This window comes from Fulmarus glacialis, unplaced genomic scaffold (assembly GCF_000690835.1).
Source record: "Fulmarus glacialis isolate BGI_N327 unplaced genomic scaffold, ASM69083v1 scaffold3026, whole genome shotgun sequence".
Classification (NCBI taxonomy): domain Eukaryota; kingdom Metazoa; phylum Chordata; class Aves; order Procellariiformes; family Procellariidae; genus Fulmarus; species Fulmarus glacialis.
Window position 1 is genome coordinate 51,056 of NW_009219844.1, and position 16,853 is coordinate 67,908.

The 16,853-nt window shown below is 39.6% G+C and overlaps 1 protein-coding gene across 1 annotated transcript in view; it reads right to left on the minus strand.

The window, feature by feature from the left end:
• LOC104078750 (protein NEL) overlaps window positions 1-16,853 on the minus strand; it is a 66,704-nt gene that overhangs the window by 34,470 nt on the left and 15,381 nt on the right. The window contains exons 2-3 of the mRNA XM_009580515.1: window positions 6,221-6,343; window positions 3,559-3,654 (exon numbers count right to left, since the gene is read on the minus strand). Of these exons, the coding sequence (XP_009578810.1) occupies window positions 3,559-3,654; window positions 6,221-6,343 (219 nt within the window). The remainder of the gene's footprint in view (window positions 1-3,558; window positions 3,655-6,220; window positions 6,344-16,853) is intronic.

The following is a 16,853-nucleotide window of genomic DNA, read 5'->3' on the forward strand; positions in this document are numbered from 1 at the left end:
TAAAGGGCTGTGATCAGCTCTACAATGTCCAGTTGGAGGCTAGTCACTTAGCGGTGTACACCTGGGTAAATACTGGGTACTGGGCCAGTACTGTTTAACATTCTGGACAATAAGGCAGAGTGCACCCTCAGCATGTTTGCAGATGATACAAAATTTGGAGGAGGGGTTGCTACATCAGGTAGGAAATGCCAAGTCCTACAGCTATTAAGGAACAACCCCAGGCACCAGTACAGGCTGGGGACTAGTGGGAAAGCAGCTTTGCAGAAAAGGATCTGGAGGTCCTGGTGGACACCAGGTTGAACATGAGCCAGCAGTGTGCCCTTGCAGCAAAGGAGGCCAACAGCCTCCTGGGCTGAGTTAGGAAGAGCATTGCCAGCAGGTCAAGGGAGGTGATCCTTCCCCTTTATTTCATGCTGTTGAGATCACATCTGGGGTGCTGGGTCCAATGCTGGGCTCCCCAGTACAAGAGAGACATGGAGCAAATCCAGCGCAGTGCTGTGAAGACGATTAAGGGACCAGAGCATCTGTCATACGAAGAGAGGCTGATAGAGCTGAGATGTTCAGCCTGAAATGAAAAGGCTGAGGGGGATCTTATCAATGTGTATAAATACCTCACGGTGTTGGGGGAAGCCAGACACCTCTCACTCATGCCCAGGAAAGGGACTAGGGGGGTGGAAATTGCATTTGAACGTAACGAAAAGACATTTTTTGTACTGTGAGGGTGACTGAACACAGGAATTGGTTGCCCAGATAGCTTGTGGAGTCTCCAACCCTGAAAACACTCCAAATCCAACTGGGTGCAGTCCTGAGAAACCAGCTCTATCTGACACTGCTCTGAGCAGGGGGATTAGACGAGATGATCTCCAGGGGTCCCTTCCAACATCATCCTTTCTATGATTCTAAAAAATTATTTAAACAGAGCTATTTAACCACCTTTTACAGAAGGAAACAGTAAGAACTGCTGATTGTATTTTTCTAGGTTATTTCTGGGGTGTGGATTCAATCTCCTGTTAATTAATTCATAAGTTCAGCAGCTGCTGACAATTTCTATATAACTGTATGTTTTATTTTAAGTTAAAAACGCCAAGATTCTTCAATAAGCAGTTTTTAAATATACGTAGCATAAACAGACATAAGTAACATGCGATTTAAAAATAGATTTGGCATCTTTACATCAATCCCCCTCCTTCCTTGTATGTGATTGCAACTAAAGATGTCTGCCTAGAAAAGATTACATCACCTTTGTAGATAAAGTGACTGTTCAAAAAGGGAAGCTTCCAACATAAATTATTTGTAGTATGAATGTCTTGAATCATTTCAAGCCTAACAAGAAATACCTTCAGGAAACTGTTGCATTCACTAGGAGTGAATATGTACTGACTGAAGCTCAGGTTATCTTTTATGGTTGTATACAGCACCATTTTCCTGACAATGCAGTCTCAGAATGAAGCAGCTTTTGCTCTTTATCGCAGGATAGCTCTTCCATTTGCCACTCTGGTGGTATTTCAGACTGTAGGTTTCAAAGCCGTGTGCAAGTAGACTACACATCCTACTCTTGCACATTAATATCCAACTGAGGTGACCAGACCTGTACCCCTGTGGCTGATCTCTAGCATTACTTATTTCAACCGTAAGAAAAAATATGATGTCCAGTGGAGGTCCACCAGCACAGAGGGGCTTCTCCTTGCAAAGCTGACCTATGAAACTGGTTAGGGGCTGGCAAACTGGCTCCAAATCATAACAACTAGTATCACTAGCTTTGAGATATCAGGTGAAAACTACCATACTAACTTTATGTTAAATATTGAGATCAGATATTCAGAAAGGCATTTGGATCTGGTCCAAATCTCTGCCTGCCCTTCCGTATGTTTCCTGAAGGGTAGGAAGGACGGGCAGTCAGGCCAGCAGTCGGGCTGCTTTCGAAGGACATTTGGGGCTGAATGCACTTCAGCTAACTTAAATTAAGTTATTAATAACTTAAATTAAGTTAGCTTAAGGTGTGTGAACTTTCTGAATTGGAAACAAAGTGTCCCTGGGTTCTCCTCTAAAGAAGGAGAGCAGAGACAGGACTTCCAGGGGCAATTCAGAAAAGCCACTGAGATCTCGCTTTGATAGTGGCTATTAATATTGACTATACAAGGAGACTAAAGCAAATACGCTTCTAGTCTATACACTTCAGATAGGAGCATAAAGCTGGAAAAGATGAATGTGGGTCTTGAAACTATACACGTTATATTTAGTTGATAAGAGCAGAATGCTGCAAGGAACATATAAGACAAATATTACTAAAACAAAGTTAACTCTTTTAATACTTGAGCATTATCTTAGCACACAAACTGTTCCAAGCAAAAACACAACATTGTTACACTGAAGAGACCTTGAGATCCTGTACCACATTATCTGCAGTCTGTGAAACAGTGAGGAATACTTGAAAACTTGCTCTTTTGACATTTTTCTAGAAATAGATGAACAATCAGGATACTGCTTTTCACACAGCATCCCTCTTGTGCACTGTGCTAATATTGGCTTGAATACAGAAGAATGAAAACAATCACATTTCTCACCTCTCAAATGGACCAGATAATACAGAATTCAGATCAGTCTTTTCAGTGTTTTTCATTAAACTGGACATGTTTACAAGTCAGATGAAAGCAATACTTGCTCAAATGACCTCCTTTCCTCTGTTTGGAAGATTTATTGAGGGCAATATAGAACAGCAACAATAGTCAATCATAGGTGGCAGACTGCCCTTTTATTAGGCATATTGAAGCCAATTAATCTAAGCGAGCTTTCTCCCTTTACCTCCTGGAGGCATGTACAGTTAGAATGCATTTAAAAATTTTGCATCAATAAATAAAGGTGCTGAAACTATCCATCTGAACTTTGAGAAATTATTTACACGCACTTGAGATGCTAAGTATTAACATTCTACATACTCTGCTGGGCAATATAATTTGACTAGATCCAAGACTTAAAAAATAAAGTTCTGAAACAGGGCTTTGTGGTACTGCGGTACTGTGGTACACCCTCCACCCCACCCCCCCATCCTCAGGGGTAGCAGGAAGAGAAAGGAATGCCTGCGAAAGGAGCTAAAAGCAGTAGGAACACCAGAACCTGCCTTTAACACTGAGTCAAAACACTGAGTTAATCAGAAGTCTTCAAATAAGGTTGCAAGGCAAAGTGGGCTACTGAACCAGTCACACATTTACAGCACAGAAGTAATCAATTATTGGAATTTATTTCTAGATGTCAGATTATCTGCCATTTATAGGAGATACCAAAGGCCATTTGAGGTGAAAAGCAAGTCTATAATAATCTTATTAATTATGAAAAATCAAAACCCAAGATGTCTTAATTCATGTTCTCATTTTTGCAGTCCGTGTGCTTCTAATTAGAACTGCTGTAATATATTCGCTTGGGAGGCATATAAGAAAAGTGAGTAACTTTTTAGTAGCAGCTTCTTCTTTCAGGGCACACACTTAACTAATCCTTTATTGTTGGATTACCTCAAACATCCTCCCTGGATTACCTTCATCGTAAATTCAATTATAATCTTACCAGTTTCACAGCTGGGCCCAGTGAAGCCTTGTGGGCAGGCACACACATTGGAAGCAATACAGGCTCCTCCGTTCCTACACCCGTCTTTGCAAAAGGCTGCAAAATGCAAAATCACAATATAAGGTTAAGAATTAACGTAACTACACTGAGCAACCACACAGGTGGCCACAGGCCACTGGCAGGCTGGCACAAAATGCGGTGCTTGCGGCATGGAGTGTAGAGGCTGCCTTCTCCTAAAGACAGAGGTCACGAAGAGATGGTTTATTGCCCCCCTGCCTCACTGGCCAGATGGGCTGACAAGCTACAGAAGGAGATTAGAGTAAATCATCTGAAGACAACAGCTCACATATGTGTTCCTTCGCATGCACTGGGAAGCAGTGAAAAGCAGTATCTTCCCCAGGAACAGACTCTTCCTAGGGTTGTGCTGATCTTCTCTGCTGCCCAAATAAAGGCCTGAGCATAATAGGCACAACTGAACACTAAATTGTCTGGCTCATTCTTTGATTAAGTGATTAGAATGAAACAATAAAAATAGTAATTTTTTTTCTCAAGGGATTCTGAAGAACTTAAAAACTTTTACTGTTTACAGTTTGAAGTCAATCCCTGGATTTGTTCTTTGGCACGCTGCAATCTGAGAAGCCATGCACACGCATTTAGGTGCAGCATTCCCCAGATAGAGCTGTGAATATGCGTATGCATTAAAGAGTCCCCTCTGCAGACACAGAAATGCAACCAGCTCTGAGAGAAAATATGGCAGCTGTTCATTGCTCTGGTTGTATCCGTAGTATGGAATCAGAAATGCTCTGGTCACAAGAAACTGTAGGTGAAACTAGGCAGATGGAGGTTATCACCAACATAAAGAGTTGCTCTGGGGCACTGGTCTAGCCTTGCGCTTGTAACCAGCCACCGGAGATGCCAGGCTTTGGTTTGCAGCTGCTCTGTGTAAGCGCCACTGATCAGGTCTTAAGGCTCAGCTGAGGGAGAACATGAGTGTTACCAATTTGAGCTTTCCAGCACCAGCCTTGTGGTGTGAGACCCTTGCCACTGAGTGGGACATCGAAGCTTGCTGGTGCAGGATGACACGGTGCATGGGAGCACGGCTGGAAGCACCGTGCATGAAAAGCTGCCAAAGCCATGGGGACAAGAGGTGCATCCAGGTCTCTTTGAAGGATGCTGGCATCCAAGCCAGGGCTGCAGAGAAGTACATTTCTCAGATTGGGAGACATAGGCTCAGAGCCTTCTCCTGCATACTGTCTTTTCAGTAATTGAAAGGGGAAGGAGGGAGGAACATGCTTTTCTTTCACAGTGGGGCCAGGTGCCCTCTGAAACATCAGACCTGCAGTCAGAGCTGTTATTCAGGGAACAGAAGAGCCGAACGCGGTGCTCTAGGGTTACGCACCTTTTCTTTGACCCAAAGAAATCTCAATTACCTTTTCAGAAGCTGACACACCTCCAGCAGAAGGATTGGGGAATACTCCCAAGCATGGCATAGGAGTGAGCTGCGCAGACAGAGCTCTCTCCTGAGAGGAGCGGCTCTGGGTTTGAACCTCCTCAGGCTAAGACTTTCTTCCCATTCCCCAGAGGAGGGAGCCCAGCATAAAAGGGCGCATTTGCTGACATCTCTCCCTCTAGCCATGTGTTTGACTGGAAGTGGACCAGGCTGCCGTGTTTTACGAAGAGCTAGTTTTTGTTAGGAATATTTAGAAAAATCATACTGTGACTCAGGAGAAGGAATAACTAGTGCTAAGATCTTAATCAGGCTTAGCAATTAAAGAAATTCTGGGTTGCTTAGCCTTGGTAATACACAGCAGCAGAATGTATCTATGGGATATTACCAATGCTAACTCCAGCCCCTTAGGTTCTGACACCCAACAGATCTAGAGGACTGAGGCACAATTTCAAGGAATGCTGGGTATGCTATTGCTGCAGCTAGGCCAGTTCTCGCATCTGAGCCAGCTCCTCTACAGCTACACTACTTTTATTTTCAAGCATCCTCTAAATCCTATGCTCGGAGCCTGAGGACTTCCAAGGATTTGGGCCCATGTACCAAGTATCATCTCCTCTGATGTGAAATGCAACGGAAATAAAAGTAGTATTGTAACTCTGGGAAAGCATCTTTCTAAGACTAGTAATATAACTTCTAATGTTTACCAGTGAATAAGAATGTTAGAAAACAAAGCACTACCTCATGTGCAGCAAAGGTTTTGTGCATGCGTGTCTATTGCTTTTCTCATTTACAGTAAAAGGACACAGCATATCAAACAACTTTCAGTTCATGCAAGCAAAATAGAAAGTGATTGACTGTAGACAATGTAGATCTGATAATGTTTTCACAGCTGTAACTTTGTTGGTAACTGTGGGCTTTCTTGAATGGTATAGCATATATGGAAACTGTTAACTCGAGACAGAACTGAAACATAATTATTTCAAATTTTAGAGCATACTAACTTATGTATGCATCACCCTCAAATTACTGTGAACTCTGCCAAGTGCAAAGTCAGTGTATATCTGCCTGTGAGGATCTTTTTATAGGTGCAGGACCTAAATGCCTAGCCTAGCATTTTGTCTGTCGTCTTCAAGGTTCGTGAACAGATTTGCAACTATGACAAAGCACCTCATCCAGTTCAAAGACTGCCGTATTGCCGGGCTTTCAGTGGCTTACCTTTGCAGATGGTGCCATTTCCCGTGTAACCCGGCTTGCAGACACAGTTGTGCCCACCCACGGTGTTGAAACAGAGCGCGTTTTCATCACAGTTGTGCTGGTTTGTTATACATTCGTCATGCTCTGAAAAGGAAAACAAGAGCGGGATGGTCCTGAATTTTTAAAACACAACAAAATAAAATCTTTGTATTGGTTTCCACGTTAAAAAGAGATAGACACAGTAGTAGTTACTGACAATAGACCTATGTGAACATGTAACTGTGGGATAGCCAGGGTATATATTTTTAGCACACACTAATATGTGATAACTGTGCTGCAGCGTAACTCCGGTTTCATTAACAGGGAGCCACCATCATTACACTTTCCATGTGGGCTACAGTGTTCTCGTAAACATTTGCCAAAGAGCCGGCTAACATACTGAAAATCCATATGCTAGTTCTACCGTATAATTTATTCATGCAGGTTCATCTTATGCAGGATTCATAGGGTTTCCTTCAGAAAGCTGACTCATGGTGCGAGACACACGTTCCAAACTGCAAAAGATACGGTTAGCAGAAGGCAGGACTTCAAAACGTAGACGTGTTTTCCTTCCCTTCAGTATGTATGCAGCACTTTATTTAGATGAAGTAAGTAACCCGAAAACAAAGGTCTGCCTGCTGTTCAAGGGACTTTCAGCATGGTGCGTCCTAGCACCGAAGTGCGATGGATGAGACTCCTCAGTCTGGTGACTAAACTTAGACATACTGGGAAATGCACCTTTTGGGAATAAATGAAAAGTCTGGACAATATGACTTTGTGTTAACCTGCAATGCATTGTTTAATCTGAAACAGAAAAGCACTGTATAAGTGTTCAAGCTACTGAACATTTTAATGTTTAGGTTGTGATTTTTAAGACATGGAAAATGCAATTTCAAAATAAGATGCTCTAAAGTGTCATTTCAAAATGCTACATGAAATGCTCTACTATTTTCAAAATACAATATCTTAGTTCTGTAGGCATCAAAATAACATGTTTCCATCTTCTGGAAATATTCCTTGCATTTTCTTTAAATCAGCAGTATTCACCTATCCATAAATAATTTCAGACCCCTGAAATTTTAATTTCAGGAAAACCGACTGTTTGGGGAACATAAAAGCACCTAATTTCAATCAGCACACATGGACTAACCTGCATGTGAGGTTTTCATAACCATCATTCTGCCCAGGTTTTAGCTAATTTTATTAGTGCAGCTTATGCCAGTCCTCGCTATCTGACACAAGTCTTAAATCTGGAATCGGATGCTCTTTCTTCCCCAGTTCTGGGTATGTCACACTGCTCTGAATCTTCCCCTTTATAAATAAAGAGCTGAAGTCTGCGCATACCCCACAGAGTTGTCAGGAAAATTAATGTCTTAACATTTGCAAATCACTATGAATTTTTTCAACTTGCTATTTCAATACTGGCCATAAACTGTAGGAGTGTAAAACTGGCAGAATGGCACATCTCTAATCCATCAGTAGATGTAAATTGTCCTCTAGTAATGGCAAGTACCTGTTGTTTAAAAGGAGAAAAAAAATTCACCACAATGTAACTAATTAATTTTAAACACTACACAGGTTTAGATTTTTTTTTTGGTGGGGTTGTTGTTGTTGTTGTTGTTTATTTGTTTGGGTTTCAATAACACTAACCTAATAACCCTCTTCTAAGCAAGGACTTACGTGTCTCTTGTATCACCAACAACACTCTCCTCAACCTCAGCACCGAGGCACCAGCACTTACTGAGCTGAGTCCCTCGCTGGATGCAGCAGAGCATGGGCTGCAGGCCTCTGCCCTGAAGCATGAGATTTAATTACTTTGCTCTCAGCATGAATAACTAAAATTGTTATTGTTCATCAAATGATCCGGCCCCTCTAAAATCCAGTTACAATATTTGACTCCCACCTCCTAACATAGTAAAATCTCTCATGCTGGCTGAAACAGTATTTGTGCTAAATCAGTCCGTAAAATAAAAGAAAAATAAAGACCATGCAAATTAGGTAAAAAGTGCTATCTGTACTGTAATAATATCCTGGCTTTCTTAGTTTGTGTTAATATTATGATATTATTTAAATACAGTATGCTATTTAAATATTAAATATATATTATTTTCTCATTTTTAAAGGTTCTGTGTAAAACACAACAGGAAAATAACTATGGAAATGCGCAAAACATTATGCACTCAGCAGGCCAAAATATCTTGCAAAGCCATTATCTTGGTACCTCAGGAAGTAGGGTCTATACAACAATACATCACACTGGTAAACTCAGCTCAAATCACTGAATTTGACAAATTAAGTATCATCCTCAATGAGGAAGTGTAGCCATCCACCCCATGCCTTAGGAATGCAAAAGCATCCCTGGCACATACGGCAGCTCTTTGCTATGGATAAGAGTATATTGGAGGAAAGCAGGCGATCACAGACTGTCACACTAAGAGGAACGGCTCTACGCGCACGGCTGGAGCAGCTCTGAAAGCCCATCGAGGCACCCACAGGCAGGGCAAGCGCTGTGGCCTCTCTGCCAAGCAAACTTGCTATTGGTATTCCAGTACAACAAGGTATTAACCATATTTGTAACACCATCTTGCCATACTGGGGCCTTGAAGACCATTTGTACAGATGTATGTCCTTCATATAAAAAGATGACTGTCACACTTGAGTGTGCCTTCCTAACATTTACTCTCTGGGCTAAGAAAAACTATTGGGTCTTTTAAGATGGATTTTTCTTAAAGCGTGCAGTATCAATAAAATTAACTTTCTGTCAGCTAAGTAAGGGAGCTTGGATTCAAAGATAACATGCCTGGTTTCCTACTCTTGCTGTAAGAAACTTCAGTGTTTCATACCCTCCTGTAAGAAAGTTCACGGAGGATGCTTGCTAACATTTCAGGAGGAGGGTCCAGCACATAACCAAAACTGTATCAAAACAGCCAGCACTTCTACTTCTGTGGTTATCTGTTCAAACTTCAGGTCTATTTTTTATTTAAATCAAATATTAGTGACTCACGAAAAATTCATGGGTCTGATAAATGATTCCTGGATTGAAGTGTCATTTTTTAGGAGGAAAATGTCTCAATGTAAGAGGAAATTTTGTGATTCAATTAAAGGAGCAAAGATTTTAAAATGATAGGAATGGAAAAAATCAGCAAAAAACGAATCAGGATGTTTTACAATCCATCTAGATTTGTTGCTCTGTATCATCTGAGCTTAGCTTCAATAACACGCTTAAAACCATTTAAACATAGTACTTCTTCATATTCCTTCTTACAGTGGCACCTAAAAGAGCAGTCAGCCTACACTTCAGGACTGGCTCTTTTATGGACTGATTACAGATGGTTAAACTACACCCAAAAAAGTCCTGTACCAAAAGCATCTTACTACATTCACTCTTCCAGCACATGGCACACTATCCACACCAATTTAAAGAGACCATCACAAACAGCTTCTTCCAGAATTCTCTATTAATAACAAGGCAGACTGTCCAGCTTTATTAAAGATAGAAATACTTATTTGTAATAAAAGGGTGGTGCTCTGTTGATTATTCTTCATTAGTTCATGCTTATTGCTTTGGTTTCTTTTTTTAATCAAACACTTGGAAAGTCACCTTAAGTAAGGAGGACATTGCAAAGACTGAGTTCAGCAATCTTAAATATCAAACCAGGAACTGTAGAAGCAGACAGGACTGTGCATTACAAAGAACCAAAAAAGCAATTTATAAAAGAATCGTTTAAAGAGAACCATTAATATGGTTTTTAAGTTCAAAAACCAGTATAGAAACATTATTTGCATTATTTAGAAATTTCAGTACTGCCCAAATATATTTCTGATGCTGCAAGAAGCAACACCGAGGCCATTTATTTCAAGCATCTTTAGAAATCGTGTGACACAGTCAATGAAAGTCCTGTACTTATTTCACTGCACACCATAATGATGATGGGGACAGGCCAGGTACAACAGTAGTACAGAGGCAAGGAAATAAAAATTACTTTTGCAAAGAGATTTTAATGATTAACAGACCTGAATTTGCATAAACATATTCTATAAAGACCAAATGCACTGGTTTCAATGATTACTTCTAAAGCTTTATTATCCAATATATCTAAATTCCATTTTGCACTGTTCAGGACTCTATGCTCAGCAGTGTTAAAATTCATAAAATCTCTGTTCTGAGTGAGAAAATCAACTAAAGTTTTAAATACAGTATTTATATTAACTAAAGTATCTCTGGAACGAGGTCTTTCTAGATAGAAAAAAAAATTCAACTCTAAACTTTGCTATTGCTTCACAGTAATAACAATAGCAACAGTAAGAGCATTTGAATCTTCCATTAAATAGTCCTTATGACACAGATGACTTAGAGATGCAATAAATTATGTGATGATGCAATTAATTCACTTATGCGCACTTGGGTATGCAGAAAATAGCTTATATACACACACACAGATACATATACACGTATGTACATACATATAAACACATACAGTACAGGTCATGTACTTTATTTTACTTTGGTTCATTTTGAAATAGTACTCTAGAATATTCCATATGGTTTGCTTGACAAAAATGTTGTTACTTCAGGATATCTAGGGTGAAGTACTGCATCCTAGTACTTACCTAGTACATCCTAGAGACCGCTGGCATAAAGTGATCAGGAGCCACCACATCGTGTGATGTATGACAATGCAACAACAGCTGCGGGATCTGTCTTACCCAGTTTATTATCTGAGCAGAGATTCTTGCAGAGCTTAGTAAAATTTAACATACTGTCTACAAGGTGTGTCACCTACCTCCTCCTCCTTTTATTTTCCTAGCACTATGCAATATCAGTCCCTATCCTTCCTACTGTGTATTTCATGATTAAAAATAAACAAAAAATCTGTAGAGCATTTCCTACTTGCATACTGCAAGCCTTCCCAATATTTGCCTTCATATCCAAATTCTGCAAATGTCGAAGAAAAAAACAACAAACAGAATCCAATCCAGCAGCAAAAAGGGATGATGACTGAGTTGCATCACTTACTTATGGGTAAAGAATATTATGCTGGCAGTTTTCCTGAACCATCCATTACCAACATTGGAAAATAAGAGCTGAGATCACACTTAAGGCATAGAAATGCATAAAAGTTCCCAAATATATAAATAAAATACACCCCTCCAATTGTAATCTTGTAACACCATGCAACAGATACTCAGTTCTGAGTAAGAAACTTGTGGACCAGGATTAAATTAAAATAATCTAAATAAAGAGAATATATTAGGTATTTTCTCCATTCGATGCCTCTGAATTCTTGAACTCAAATTACTTTCGGCCTCCTGTCTCCTTCCCATTGATTTGGTATAGATCTATAGAGCCTTGGTGACCAGCTGGCAATCTGACATGACAGTGACAACAGTCACAGCAGTGACAACAGATAAGAGTTACTTGAATTATCAATAGCCGACACACTTAAATGCCCACTTACAGTTTATCTTAATTACAAGCTTTTTTTCCCTCATATAGTTCATGTACAAGACAAAAATTAGTAGTAATTATATGCGTAGTTTGGAAGACTTATTCCATTAAGATCATTCGGGAAATGACAGATGGTTAATTTCTTTAAGACTTCATATTAACTAGTTTAAACTCTAATTGGCAGGATTACTTAAAGTCTCAGTATATATGCCCACTATTTTCAAAGAGCAAATGCTGTAAATTTATTGATGATTATTCTATGTTTTCCATATATTTATGTTAAATTTTTGTATTGATATTCCCCAATCCAAGTATGCCCCAATTCATTTTTCTATAGATATTCCCTAATTCAAATGCAAAATGGAACCCATGCTTTAATTACACATAGGATTAGCATCATACAAGTTACCCTTAGTTAATGCTGAAGTCATTAATCATTAATTAATGACCACCAACAGCTGTCCTCAGTTCAAAGCTGGGGATATGAAAAGCCAGGTCTCCCCTACAATAGTCTATTCACTGCTAATCCTGTTACTTGATTGATTTTCACCTTCATCCACTCCCATATATCCATGCTGCTCTTGGTCCTCATTTTCTAATTCTTTCTTCAGTGCAGCCATAAACAACAATTTCTGTAGATCTATGTCCAGAATTTTCCTACTTTTTTCTCTCAATTATGTTGATAATAAAAACAGCTCTGGCATGTGCGTGTTCTATTTTCAAGGTCTGTTCAGAGACCATCGTGCTTTCTGAAATGCTGTCTCTGTCTGTAATTACTTAGTCCATTGTTGTTCTTCAGGGAGAACAGCTGCCATCATCTCATTCAGATGTCTACTTCTCTCTTTCATCTATTAGTTATTTACTTATTCTACATTTGGTTTTAATATGATAAAACAGGGAAAAAAAGAAAACCATAATGAAACCTTAGGAAGAAAATGCACTTGGGGTATGGCCAAAATCCCGTATTCCTTTTCATATCCATTATCAGAAAGCTCCAGGATTGTATCATACTTATTCTACTAGGAAGATATTACAGGGAATCTATATTAATGGCAATTATTGATGAAGGATTAAAAGCAGCTGAAAAACACTTGATCAAGAGATGGCATTATTAAGAGTACACACCCATTCTCCTTGCATCTGCCTGTGAGGCTAAGACGACTTTGGAGAAAGCGCCAAGGTGGCTGTGGCTCTGATGAGACTCAAGACAGGGACGGACTGAGCTGGACTTTTGGAACTGGTATAATTTGTTTCACAAAAAGGGAAATCCCAACACTGAATGTGATGATGAAATCCATCCCTAAAATACCTCCCACTTCCAATCATGAAGTTCTTTTCTTTCTAGGAGAATCAAAACTTTTAACATGTGCCCTGTTCTTTACCAATGTGGAGAACACAAGAAAGGTCCTTGGACCAAAAAAACCCTAGAGAAATACTGCGGTATTTATAGGCAAATATAACTTCCAAAAATATGGGACATTCTAATTCTAGTAAACACTAGTTTTTTGAAAACAAATTCTAAGAAGATTTTCAATTTTACATTTTATTTCACAACAAACTTCAATCAAAAGAAAACTTTCACACACCAAAGCCTGCAAGAGGCATATACATTTTTTTCCTATCCTCTTACCTTAAGACTATTTTCTTTGCACAAAATCTCTTTTCTTTATTTTTTGGTTATTCCTGTTCTGGGTTTTCCTCCTAGATAGAAGGAATACGTAACTCTTAGCTGTAAGTCCTTTTGAACTGTCCCAAATTCTGTAGCTCTAATAATGGATTTTATGGCAGGGTATACTCTCTCCCAGGACTCAGCCTGAAAAGCCTAACACAGGAGTTGAATGTCGACCAGTCCACCCTTCCTGTGCTATCTGCACACCAAGAAGTCCATGCCAAGATCTCCTGGAACTCAGGGAAGACAGAGATGTTCTTGGTCTCAGCCACAATGGACAAACTGATGAGTAAAATACATATTTCAAGGCAGGCCTACCATTACTCCCTCCATCTTCCTCCACAGCTCTTGAGCAAATCATTTAAACCTTCTTAAACCCAGCTAAGTTTTATCAAAATGTGTGTTATAACTGTGATTTCCGATTTCATGGACTATTTTTGCAAAATACTCACACTCCTCTCGTGGAGGTTCTATTGTAATATTAATCAGTGTTACTTCATGTAACATCCTGTGAATTTTTACACTTTTCAACCAGTTAGGCAGAGGAAATATATTGAAGAATATTTAGTATGACAGCTGAAGTTAGATAAGCTTTAATTTATCTCCACTTTCCTTCATGTCTGCCATTTTCTATATTCCTTCTTGAACAGAAAAGTTTAAGGGAAGGAGTTTCTAAAGCACTTAGCGTAGGCCTAACTGTTTCCCCTGAAGGAAAATCTGTAACTCCCACTGATTTCAATGGCAGGACTGGAATGCAAATGCAAAATGATTTTGAAAATCCCACCTTAAGAGCTTTCAGTCTAGACATAAGGTTTGTGACCTTGTCACCCACTTCTTTCTTGCCTTAATTCAAACTGATGTCTTAATATCTTGTCTCTTTTACCACTGACATTTTAAAATAAGGTTTCTATCTTTTAAAAGATATTTCATCATTTAGACTTTCTCCATAAATTTTTTTTTTTTTTTTTTAATCTAGCCAGATACATTATTTGTTCCTAGGTAAATCTTTTTAAATTCCAACTTGTATTGTACACGAAACCTCCCAGGCACTTATGATAAACTAATGCTTTCAAAATCTTCTATTATGTTGTCAAAAGTGACAATGATAGCAAATCCTGCATCTATAGTAGTGCTCCCTACTTTATTGCTAGTAGAATAGCCAGACTAGAGCTGTAAATATTCTACTCCAATTTCCTCAGCCAACTGAAAAATGTTTATTTTACTTCTTCTCCTAATGCCAGCCCTTTTAATTTACTGTTTCCTTACTAAAAAGCTCCATGTTACACAAGTCTGCCACCAGCAACAGATACACGTATTGGATACTTGGCCTCCATCCTACACATATTTCTGTTATACAAAGGAAGCAGAAAAGAGGCTCTCCGACTGCTGCTGAGGCTCCTAACTTGCTGCCTGTTCTCATATTTCACTAGTAACAACTTACAGACCATCTACATAACCAGAGGGCTCCATAAAAAACACCTCCAAGCAACGCTGTTTTTCAGCACGGAGATAAGAGAAGGATGGATGTACAACGGGACAGGAGAGAGCTGTGTCAGCAATCAAGTACTGGCCAAAGTTGGTTTAATACATTATAGGCGTACTCAAGGCTCCCTGGAGACAGCCAGTGCCCCTCTTCTATTCTTTTTGGGATAGCATCGTGACCAGAGTTTGCCAACTCATTGTTCTGGGGGCTCCTGGGGAAATGACAGCTACAACATACAGCACCATTATCAAGGACAGTGCTTGCCAGGTGAAGAAAATGGGAGGCATCACAGTGGTGGATGAAATGCTGCTGTTGCTTTGATCCTGCTCTTGTCCGCAGGAATCTGGAGTAACTTACCTAACCATAAATATTAGGGAACAAATGGTTTTTCTGTCCTCTTATGCAGCAGGCAGATTTCTTAATGCATGAGATGGTTCCTCTTATTTCCCTGGTGGTACTGTGACACAGGCACTCAGATGACTCATTGGATATTAAGTAGGACAGTACTATTTATTTTTGATAAAACAACTGTAATGCTTGAGCTTGGGAGAGGAGTCCTTCCTTCAGTGTTGCTCACCTGATTTTGAAAAGGGTTCTCTACTTGAAAACAGGGACAAAGATATGCTTCAGTGATGGTAAAGCAGAACAATATTGATGTTTTGCCCTTAGGTCAGCCTTGATACCGTCTCCAGGGATGCTCTCGACTTTCCCTAGGCCACATCCTCCCTGATAGTTGATGGAGGTGCACCAAAACAGCACAGCAAATGTATCCTTCACAAACATTGCACCTAAGCTGCCTTCCCTGGAAACAAAAGCACTTGGGAAGAACGGTACAGCCCGTTCTCACCATAGCATGGTGTCAGGGAAGAGCTAACACACATACCCAGCCTCGGAAGCCAGGAAGTGCTCCTGGTTTCTGCAGTTCAGACATAGCCCTTGATGCCAGGAGATACCCTGCAGAGCCGTCTGCACTGCTTCTAACAAAAAACAGCACAGCATAGTAATGGAGATGCAATGAAATTAGCTTTCATCTTCCTTTCCCCCCCTGCAATGGTATGAAACTTGACATTACCTAACTTACTTGTTTCATGGGTAGATTTTCTAGCCCACCCCATGCTTCTGTTGCCACAGTTCAACTGCTAGTGCCAATCAAGCTTACGAATAATTATTTCTGTACTTACATATATGGATACTTATGTGCATTTTATATTGATAAATAAATATTTGCATAAGCACATCTTAGCAAACTTTACATATTTGAAAAATTCTGCCATCAAATCTGCTGTCCTATTTAAGAACACCATGAATTGCTCTAATAAGCAGAACCACGGATGACATTGTCTTCAGTATTGTTCAGGTCTCAAATACTCAAAATACAAATTTAGAATCAAACAGAGTTAAGAAAAAAGCAAACCTTGACCAGATATCCCATTTTTCTAGTACTACTGTCATCCCAGGATGACTTCACCTTTGTAATCCTACCTCCTTTACATGTCTCCTCTTTGGAAAAATTAGGATTTGAGCTGAGATGCTGTGAACAAGTTTGGAGGACTTCAAACTAAGATGAAGCTCACTCCATGGAAGGTGTACTAAGTGAATAAACACAAGGTATTCAAAGCAGATTGGTATATCCATTCAGGCTACCACCAACCACAATCTCTATTTACCTCCCAAACATGAAAATGATGTAGACAGAAGTTAAGGTGAATTCTACATCCATTTCCACCTTCTGAAGAGCTAGGAATAAGGTAATAAATTCTTCTTACCAAGCATGTGCACACTCCAAACTTACCAAAACCACAGAAAAATAATTGAAACATTGCTCTTGATGGACCCCCACCTTTCCAGAAATCAATCATCTTATCTTGAAAAGAACTGGTCACTTATGCTCACTTTGAACGGTGTGAAACCTTTCTCTTCTTTTTTTTTTAAATGCACCGTCATTGAAAGATTCTACTACAGGTTTCCAGACGCTGAACATCAGAGTTAACACTGTGTGACAGCTGGTATGTTC